The 11,395-nt window shown below is 42.5% G+C and overlaps 1 protein-coding gene across 4 annotated transcripts in view; it reads right to left on the bottom strand.

Annotated features, from left to right (window-relative positions):
- Positions 1-3,897: 3,897 nt before the first annotated feature.
- EXOC6 (exocyst complex component 6) overlaps positions 3,898-11,395 on the bottom strand; it is a 154,345-nt gene continuing 146,847 nt past the window's right edge. For all 4 annotated transcript variants that reach the window (XM_075258751.1, XM_075258753.1, XM_075258752.1 and 1 more), the window contains 2 exons: positions 7,347-7,459; positions 3,898-4,492 (listed from right to left, as the gene is read on the bottom strand). In XM_075258751.1, the coding sequence (XP_075114852.1) occupies positions 4,360-4,492; positions 7,347-7,459 (246 nt within the window). In that variant the 3' untranslated portion in view covers positions 3,898-4,359. The remainder of the gene's footprint in view (positions 4,493-7,346; positions 7,460-11,395) is intronic.

The raw sequence follows: 11,395 nt of genomic DNA, 5'->3' as shown, positions 1-11,395 counted from the left end.
CATATATCATTTATCTGTGGTGCTGTTTATCTAGATTTATCTCATATCTATGTATCTGTCTGCATAATATCTGCCTCCTATCTATCTATCTATCTATCTATCATCTATCTATCTATCAAATTTCTATCTATCTATCTATCTATCTATCTATCTATCTATCTATCTATCTATCTATCATCTATGTAATATGTCTCTATGTTATACGGTATTTATCCATGTTCTATCTCTGTCTGTTGCTATCTATGTTGGATCTATGGTCTGTACAGTCTCTTCTATGCATGTACTGTGGTAGAGCTGGGGGTATACGGGTATGTGGCTGCCTGGTTAATAATTAATACTACATTCATGAACAAGTTAATATACCACAGCCTGATATACAATATACAATTATACACCACAACCAAATACTGTATATACTATAATATTCTACTGACAGATATATACCTCGTACTATAATATAATATACCACAGAAAGTTATACACTATACTATAATACAGCACAACTAGATACGGTATATACTATTATATACTACTAACAAATATAAACTATACAATAATATACCACAGACAGCTATACACTATAAAATAATACACTCTCTTATACTACAGATATATAATATTTAGTACACATGCCTCAGATATATACTATACTGTACTATTGTATAATATACTACATGCATTAATACCGCAGACACACATATACTATATTATAATCTACCACAGACATATGCACTAATATAATATACTACAGGCACATATAATATACTATAATATATTACAGACATATACTATTCTACAGATGGATATATACTATATTATGATATATCACAGACATATACAATATTATAATATACCACAGACACATATACTATACTACAGATAGATATTTACTATATTATAATATACCACAGACAGACATATACTATACTATGCTACAGATGGATATATACTAAATTATAATATACCACGAACATATACTATACTATAATACAGCTGGATATATACTGTATTGTAATATACCATAGACATATACTATACTATACCACAGACGCCTATACTAGACTACAGGTGGACATATACAGTATTATAATATACTATACTTTATTATACTATACTATGATATACTACAGAGATATACAATATTATGGCAGACATTAGGCGAACTTTTAGATCCATAATTTCATGTTTATTTAGAAATACCAAACATAAGGTGCAGAACTGCTGCAGAGATACCACAAGGCCTGGTTGGGGTGTGTGGTCAGGGAAAGGGTTAATAGTCACCCAGTAAAGCGCAGGCTGTGGCCAGGCTGCAGGGAGATGTAGGCCCGGGCATCTGAGCTCAATCGATAGACATGTCTTCCCAGCATTATCCGTGGCGGTGCAGACATGAAATACACCGGGTAATAATTTCTAGGCCATCAGTATAAATCTCTGGAGTTTGAGCCTGTGGGCTGTAATTTACGGCTTCAGATGGAGGTCTCCCACGAAGGCCAATTCCCCAGATCACAAACTGTAATAAAAGCAGAGTAGTGCGGCCTGCACATGGCCCCCGAGCTGGACACAAAGTCTTCATCTGCCAATAGCCATTTGGAAAACCACCAAAGCCAATATTTGTGAAATGCTAAGTAATTGAAGGAGATTTAATGGAGAACAAAGGGCAGTGGGGGGCATTAAATCCCAGCGAGGGCTGAGGACCTACCCCGTGTGCCTGCACCTCTGTATGGAACTACAAGATACAGCCTTGTACGCTCCCCATTGACTGTAAGACAGGGCTCTCTCCCACTTCCTGTGTATTTTGAGTATATGGATGTAATAGAGGGGAGACCTCTGTATTTTGGGGGTCAGTTCATTTCCAGAAGATCTTACTATTACATCCTGGTGGGCTGAATGACATGTAATGCTACATTTGCCGGGGGTGCAGGGCTATTGTTTTCCTGTATGGAATTGTGGGTGGAATGATCTCAATATCATCCAGTCTGTCTGGGATGACATGACGAGAGATGGATTGGAGCAAGTCTACATCCACAGAACATCTGTGCTTAGTTCTCCAAGATGGCGGTATTGATAGAGTTTACATTTCTCCTTTCTTCACTTCATTTTATTAATTGATAAACATAAACGATTAACCCTTCCATGCCGTACGTTTCTCTCCAACAATTTTCAGCGGTTTCTGCCAATGAGTCAGAGATGTGAACCCAGCCCTACTTTTTTTCCACCCCTGCCTAAAACTTTTTCACAGTACTGTATATAGGCCAAGATTTTGTGTAACAAACTGGGCTTTTTTTTATGACCGCCACTTTTGTAAAATGATAAGATAAGCACAAAAATGTATAACACAAAATAAATTTGGTGAATGATTTGTACTAACTTTTTGGAGCAAATTATATTAGAATGCAGAGAATGCGACAATATTTTGCAGCAAAAACAATGGTATATATCAGGGGTAGGGAACATACGGCTCTCCAGCTGTTGCAATACTACAACTCCCAGCATGCATACTTGCTCTGCTGTTCTTGGAACTCCCATGGAAGTGAATGGAGCATGTTGGGAGTTGTAGTTTCACAGCAGCTGGAGAGCCAAAGGTTCCCTACCCCTCGTATATATGAATGTTGGCATAGCAAGAATTGCATGTGGGATTTTATACACTGTCTACCAATAAGTATTTGGACCCCTGTGGTAGTATAGAAGAACAACATTTCTTCCTATCCAATAGTTGGTAGACCCCAGCAGATGCTTCCTTACGGATGGTAGTGAGCGACACAATACTCTGGGATGCCTGGTGACACTCCTGGTGTATGTGAGCCATCGGTTGGGTGCGGTTTCTCTGGCCAGCACTCGTCGATCTCCCAGTTTTGTTGTCTGCCAACTCAGGGCACATTCCAACAATCACCGTTCACTTTCCACTTCGCAATCACATGTCGATTTTGGGTAATTCAGTTCGCTTTCTATGTCCCCACAATTACTCCTTTCTCGAAATTGGCCAACTCTGCACTTCGGGGCATCTTGCATGCGACTAATGCCAATGCTGTTTCCTATTTAACGTCGGAAGGCATGACGTACATCACGACCGCAGATATCTTCATTTACATGGGTGTCCAAATACTTATTGGTAGACAGTGTAGCAACCAATCAGATTCCAGCTATCAGTTTTTCCTGGGTTCCTATAAACCACAATGAGCCTTTGCCTTAGAACAAGGTTAAAATACCTACAAGAGAAAGGAACATACTTACATTTATGGGGACGCTGAAAGGTCACTCACTTTACCAGGACCACCTCTAGGGACATGTGGGTTCTAGGTCTGGTCAATGTAATGGTTATGTTAGTCTTCACTCTATCTCTGGTGTCTTTATCTCCCAGGAATTTCATTGTCACCTTTCATTCTTCCTTTTCACCATCCCTGTTGATCACTAAAGAGCTATTTTTTTCCATCCCCCTGCACACATGCACACTTGGTTCAGCCGAGCATGCATTTTCAGTGCAGACAAAAGTTGTGTAAAAACATAGCGTGCTGTCATTTGCAGCATTTCTTTTTTTACTGATGACAGGTTCCCTTTAATATCATCTTCTTAAAGGGAATCTATCACTGGCCTATCAACCTGATCCCCCATTTAGGTTAGGGTTTCTGCTTGTAAATCGCTGTCTCCATTGCCGAGATATTGCAGTTTTTGTCACAAGGTCTTTGGAGCAACAAGGATGTTGCCATTGCTCCAAAGAACTAATTTGTATATTGACAAAACCAGCAATAAGTCGGTAACGGGGCAACAATTCACAAGGGGAAAAGACTGTAGGATTCAAGTGACCCTAACCTATCTATAGGCCGGGCCTTTAAGACACAGACCCACTTTAAAAATCTAATATCATAAATAAAACCACAATATCCCAGATTTTTCGTAACATTCGTTTTATTCCCGAAGGAGATTAAAAGCCAATATTTACAAAGTACAGATGAAAATCACAACCCCTGAGAACCAAACCTATAGTAAAAGTGGCTGCTCATACACTCACATAGGAAGACGTGTCCACTCAGCAGACAATGATCGGGGTCCGCAGGGTAAAGTAATCATTAGCAGACCCTTCATCTCAATGACTGACTCACTTATCATCTCAATGACTTCACACAACTTACAAAACCCATCTTAAAATGCCCTGGAATGGGGGACAAAGTGTCAGACTGTAGCAGCAATAGGTAAAATACAATAGTTCTAGTCCATTCATCTGCTGTACACGCCGAGGACTGGCTCCGCTTCTCATATAAAAACCTTATAGTTACAAAAAGCCACCGTAAAAACATCGTTCAGTCCTGTCCGATGGGACCCGTGAGGCGCACGCTTTATGCTGAGTATAGGCTTCTGTACACACTACGAGTGCTGGGACATCCCATTCACCAGGCTGCGGAGCTGCTTCACCACCGTGTCTATTAACTTCTGTTTATCCCGGTCATTCTTCCTGAACTGAGCGAAGATATTATTCTTCTTGTTCATGTCTTTCATCCTGGGGAGAGGAAGAGGAAGATGACAGCCCCATAAATCCCACATCTCCATACAATGACACCACGCACTGTACTCTATATTTATGACGGGGCACCATGGCGGGGAGTACGGGCGGCTCTTCCACCTGCTACATACCATAGAAATATCCAAAAGGTAGATAACACCTACGGAAACCAGAGGAGAAGCTTTATGTCTGCTGCCTGACATGGTGCGGTGTGGGGCAGCATGACGGAGATGGGGGCGACTGTGCCCCATAAGAGAAATAATGCTCCACTTTGTGCCCCCAAACAATAATTCCCCCTTTGAGCCCCCGACAAAATAATAGTGCTCTAAAAGTAATAATCCATGTTTATGCCCCCATAGAAATAATTCCCCTTTTCGGGCCCCCCTCAAAATAATAACACCTATGCGATATATAGAGGCAGACTGTGGGTTCACAGTTCTCCCCTGGCTTATTGGCTGCACATTTCTTTGCAAATATCTGAGGGTGACTGTAGACCCCACAATCCGCCTCTATATACTGCATAGGTATTATTCATTTAAGGAGAGTGCACTACTATTTTTTGGGACCAAGAAGGGGAATTATTTCTTTGGGGACACAAAGAGCAAGGAAGATCACTATTAATTTGTAGGGGGTTCAAAGGGGGATTATTGTTTGGGGTACAAAGTGATTATTACTATAGGAGAATAGAGGGGTATTATTGCTTTTTAGGGGCACATAAGAGCACTATTACTTTATAGGGGGACAAGGTTTGGGGACATAAAGGGGAAATGTTACAGAGTGTAAACACAAAAGGGGCACCAGGTGGGTATTATTACTGTGTTAGGGCACAAATGAGAGCGCTATTAGTGTTAGGCAAATGGGGGTATGATAACTGTGTTGGGGTACAAAGGTAAGCACTAATACTGTTGGACACAATGGTGGTATTATTGTAGTGCATGGGCACAATGAGAGCACTATTGTTGTGGGGTACATTAGTGGTATTACTGAGATGGGGGATATAAAGAAGAGAACGGTTACTGTGAGGCACAATGGGGTATTACCACTGTGCTGGGGCACAAAGGAGAGCACTAATACTGTGGGGAACTGTTACTGTGTGGCACTAAAGGGTATTAGTACTGTGCTGGGGCACCAACAAGCGCACTATTACTGAGGGGCACAATGGTGGTATTATTACTGTGCTGGGGCACTAACAAGAGCCCTATTACTGAGGGGCACAATGGTGATATTACTGTGCTGGGGCACTAACAAGAGTACAATTACTGAGGGGCACAATGGTGGCATTACTGTGCTGGGACACTAACAAGAGTACAATTACTGAGGGGCACATTGGTGATATTACTGTACTGGGGGCGCTAACAAGAGCACTATCATTGAGGGGCACAATGGTGATATTACTGTGCTGGGACACTAACAAGAGCCCAATTACTGAGGGGCACAATGGTGATATTACTGTGCTGGGACACTAACAAGAGCACTATTACTGAGGGGCACAATGGTGATATTACTGTACTGGGGGCGCTAACAAGAGCACTATTACTGAGGGGCACAATGGTGATATTACTGTGCTGGGGCACTAACAAGAGCACTATTACTGAGGGGCACAATGGTGGTATTATTACTGTGCTGGGGCACTAACAAGAGTACTATTACTGAGGGGCACAATGGTGATATTACTGTGCTGGGGCACTAACAAGAGCACTATTACTGAGGGGCACAATGGTGGTATTATTACTGTGCTGGGACACTAACAAGAGCACTATTACTGAGGGGCACAATGGTGGCATTATTACTGTGCTGGGGCAATAACAAGAGCACTATTACGGAGGGGCACAATGGTGGTATTATTACTATGTTGGGGCACAAACGCTAGCACTATTACAGAGGGGCACACTGGTAGTATTACTATGCTGGGGCACTAACAAGAGCACTATTACTTAGGGGCACAATGGTGGCATTACTGTGCTGGGGCACTAACAAGAGCACTATTACTGACTGGCACAATGGTGGCATTATTACTGTGATGGGGCACAAACGATAGCACTATTACAGAGGGGCACAATGGTAGTATTAGTATGCTGGGGCACTAACAAGAGCACTATTACAGAGGGGCACAATGGTGGCATTATTACTGTGCTGGGGCACTAACAAGAGCACTATTACGGAGGGGCACAATGGTGGTAGTATTACTGTGCTGGGGCACTAACAAGAGCACTATTACTGACTGGCACAATGGTGGCATTATTACTGTGATGGGGCACAAACGATAGCACTATTACAGAGGGACACAATGGTGGCATTATTACTGTGCTGGGGCACTAACAAGAGCACAATTACTGAGGGGCACAATGGTGATATTATTACTGTGTTGGGGCACAAACGCTAGCACTATTACAAAGGGGCACAATGGTAGTATTACTATGCTGGGGCACTAACAAGAGCACTATTACTGAGGGGCACAATGGTGGTATTATTACTGTGTTGGGGCACTAACAAGAGCACTATTACTGAGGGGCACAATGGTGATATTACTGTGCTGGGGCAATAACAAGAGCACTATTACTGAGGGGCACAAAAGTGTTATTATTACTGTGTTAGGGCACAAACGCTAGTATTATTACTATGGGACACAGTGGGGGTATTATTATTGCGTTGTTAGGATATAAAGCAGAGCACTGTTACTGTGGGGCAAAAAGGGGGTTCATGACATTGTAGGTAGACAAAGGAGAATTTGTCTATGTAGGGGCACAAAGGTGGACATTACTACTGTGGGGCACAAAGGAGGCAGATATCTTAGAGCTTCCTTCCCTGATGTTTTAAGACCCCTGGATAGATACGGGAGGCACAAACTTACTTTTCTAGGAGAATAAGAGCCGTGTTCGGGTTCACCCTCAGATATTTGGAGTTGGGTTGGCCGTAATCGGCGAGATACGTCGACCAATCCCAAATCATGAACAGGTCAAGGAGCTGAAAGACACAGAAGAAGATCACGCTCATCATCGTGCTGAAAAAAATGAACCCTTTGATGACCAAACAGAAGGCAGCGGAGATAGCGCAGTGTAACATTTCCGCTTCCACTGGTATTATTAGGGACGGGGTGGGGTAGGTGGAATTCTTTGCTAATTTAAGCCAGATCCTTTACCTGGCTGTAATTAAGAGCATTAAACATCCCCGACTAGATTATCCTCAGCGGGGAATCCCAGGCTCAGAAGAAGAAGAGGCCAAACTCCAGGGAATACCTCCTTCCCAAACACAACTAAAACGATACCCCCTGAGCACAGATCATTATTGCAGGATCTGCTCCCGAGCTTGTTGGTCAATACTCGAGTAATCTTTTAAAAGCTAATGTGTCTGAACTAAAACAGCGAACCATTTATTCAGCTTTAAACCCATAATCCCTTTAAGCCATTTCAATTCCACTTCCTATCCAGTTTATAATTGTTTGCAGCACATAAATGCCGCCATTATAAGCTGCACTGACCCTACTATAGCTTCCTGGGATCTCTGACATACAGTCGTCCACATAGGTTATTAATCTGTCCATGTGATGATATAATCGCAGGAATCACGTGACCCTGAGCAGCGCCTTAAAGGGAATGTCTACTTGGGACAGATGATCATGTGATTATATATAAGGATCACCGGAGATGGGGAGTCCAGCCCGCAGCAAATGTTTAATTACCCTGCAGCGCCCTCTGTGGGGAAAAGAAGCATTACACAGTCGTAGAAAAACGGACGTGTTCTCCATTTGTCTGTTTTGACAAATACAATTCTGTTTTTAATGGATGTAAAAACGGATTGATGATTAAAATTGGATTAGTGGGTTGGGTCAGAAATAAATAATAAATAAAAAAAATCTTTTTTTTTTTTTTTTTTTTTTAAAAATTGTCCTTCGAAAACGGGTGCAAAATGGACACTCGGCCATCAAAAATGGACAAACAACGCGGAATGGGTGGTATAAAATACCAGACAGATTTATCCGTTTTTCACAGCCTTGAAACAGACATGGTAGTGTGAATACCATACCTAAAGCTATGTTCACACGATAGCGAATAACGGCTGCGTGATGCCCGGTTTTTTAAATGGACGTCATACGGAACCACTGAATTCAATGTTAGTGAAGGGGGACTGTTCACATTATTTTGATGGTCCATTGTAACGGACATTTCCTATTTTTGTCTGTTTTCACTGATCGGTACATACACTGTAATGTAGGGTGCAACCTGGCCACAAAAAATGGATGTTTTTCACGACTGTTTTTCACCTCGGTCAACTGACTATAGCCTAAGTGTCTGAATCTTGGGGCCACCATTAATCACAACAACGAGGGAGTCTTGACCCCCCTCCCATTAATGTGGTAGAAGTCATTCAACTATATTGGGCCACTGGAGATAGTCCAGTGCTAGGCTTGACTTTTCTTCTGCCATCCCTTACAGTTCAATGGCATGACAAGACCTATGCATGACCACCTTTTCTTTCAGTCGGAGGAAGAATGGGGCCCCATACTTGTATTTGGTGGGGGTCCCAGCAGGGGTACACCCTGCAATAAGACACTTCTTGGATTTGCATGTATATTTTTAAGACTGGAGGCAGAAATCCAAGACTTACGCTTCATTTTTGTATCTGTCAAACCTTGACCAGGACTAGAATCCTCTGCGTTTCCATGCCATATAAGTAGCATTTGGGTGCATTCACACGATGTCTTTTGGCACGCAATGTGCCACGTAGACACCGCGGGATCTTTTGTGGGCTGTATACGCTCCCATTGTTTTCAATGGGAGCCGGTACCGTATACGCGGCGATATTTTGCGGCCGTATACGGTATCGGCTCCCATTGAAAACAATGGGAGCGTATACGGCCCGCAAAAGATCCCGCGGCATCTACGTGGCACATTACGTGCCAAAAGACATCGTGTGAATGCACCCTTACTATTACAATCAGTCAGCAAGCTACTGATTTCCACAATGTATTCTCTTCCCAAACATCCGGCCAGACATTTTTACTTTGCGGAAATCCTTTCAACGTACATAGTCAGAGTTGACACAGATTCCGACACTTCAGGTGCTCACTTTTGCAACCATATCCCTCCCTGGTCCTCGGAGCTTCATTTGTCCTCCTGCATCTCTAAAGGAATTGACATACTCCAATATATTGGTCGTATCAGTGTCATTAGAGAAAAAAATAAAAGTGGAGCCGCAAGGTCAAAAAAGCAATAAAAGTGAGATTTATGGATTTTCGCCAACTAGACAGAATTGTGGCCTGGTCTTTGGTTATATAGTGACCTGAATGTAAACTCTAATTTAGCAGACTGTTAGTATAATGGCTCTCACACTTTCCCTGTGTACAGCAGACGGAGCGGGAAGTAATATTTAACTCTGGGGGTGCGCTGGAGACGGATCTTATTGAAGTAAATGGAGGCATTCAGAGGGTGAGGGGTGCATCTGTTCTCTTCACCTCTACAGGGTCTGCTACAGAAAGAAAGCTGGGCCTGAATGCAGAGGCTCCCGCTGTGACTATGTGATCAATCCTTCCATTTACACAATGGACCCCCCTCCGGCGTATGTTAGCTTTCTCCATAAAACAGTTAGCTGTCTTTCACTGTCAATCAAACCGAACAATTTTATTATTTCCTGAAATCTTTACTCTTACTGACGGCTCCAAAGCCTCTGCACAAACAAAACAAAAAAACACAAGGCCGCCTTATAGGAAAGGGCGACGCTCAATGGGACAGCAATAGGGGCCCGTCTACATCCCAACTGCATGCTGTTGTCTTATGTAATCATTTACATCGATAGACCCGGCCAATATTAGACAGAAGGACGAGATCATAGGATGGGGTTTTTTTTAAATCAAGAAATGGAGTGAGAATGGAGGAAATATTTGCTGATTTTTCAGTAGATCACGATAGAGCATGTAAGGCTGGCGTCATGGCTCCTGTTTATAATGGAGGATATGATACTGCAAGATCTACTGGACCACATTGATTTATAATGGAATCAGTCAGGCGTTTCTCAAGTTTGATGGCAAGAACAAAGCTGCAGAATCCCCGACAAAGTCCTCTTGGAAAAATTTTATGGCCGAGACTTCTTTCGTCTTTCCACCATTTATACAAATTTTTTTTACTAATGTGCAAAAATACTGGTGCTGAATGTTCACTTGCACATTTTCCAATCTCATCACCACTTACATTCGGGATCGCCTCCGCCCAACAGCTTTACCAGAATTGGTTACCAGAAAACCGGTGTGAATTGTATCCGAAATCTGGTCCTTAACTGGTGCGGATTTCAGTTCTGGGGCACTGGACCTCCGGCTGAGCCTTTTAATTCTGGTGCATCTGCCGCCAGAACGTATAACAAAACTGGAACACTATGTGGCAGTCATAAAAAAAATGACCCCCTGTATTGTCAATATCAGAATCTATTCACATCCAATGTTGTTTTCTAGTCTTCTTCTCCATGCTGTCCTCTGTTTTTTTATGGGATTTGCCTTTACTCTTTTGCTTGTATGTTATCTTAACCCTACGTAGTACAACACAGGGCTGGGGTAGAGGGTAGATCTGTCAATCATACTGCAGTCCCACCCACAATCAGTGTAAACTAAGTGGATTGACCCCCAATACCCTATTATATCCTTAAATTGCTTGTACGTAAATGGTGACAAGACGATCACTACGCCATCCCATTGTCTTTCAACTTTCTACAGACCCTATTTAGTTTTGGACTGGCCCACTGTAGCCGAGGATCCTTTGGTGGGCCCAGGCTCTAACACAATAATGGTCCATCAAAATCAAAATGGTCCATAAAATTTAAAGGGTGCCATTTCTGAGTGGTGGTCGGAGAATTGGCTCAAGGAACCTCAAACCAACACTGCCACTATGTCACGATACCATCCTCAGCTCCCCA

This window comes from Leptodactylus fuscus, chromosome 10 (assembly GCF_031893055.1).
Source record: "Leptodactylus fuscus isolate aLepFus1 chromosome 10, aLepFus1.hap2, whole genome shotgun sequence".
Lineage (NCBI taxonomy): Eukaryota > Metazoa > Chordata > Amphibia > Anura > Leptodactylidae > Leptodactylus > Leptodactylus fuscus.
This window is presented reverse-complemented; position numbering and strand designations above follow the sequence as displayed.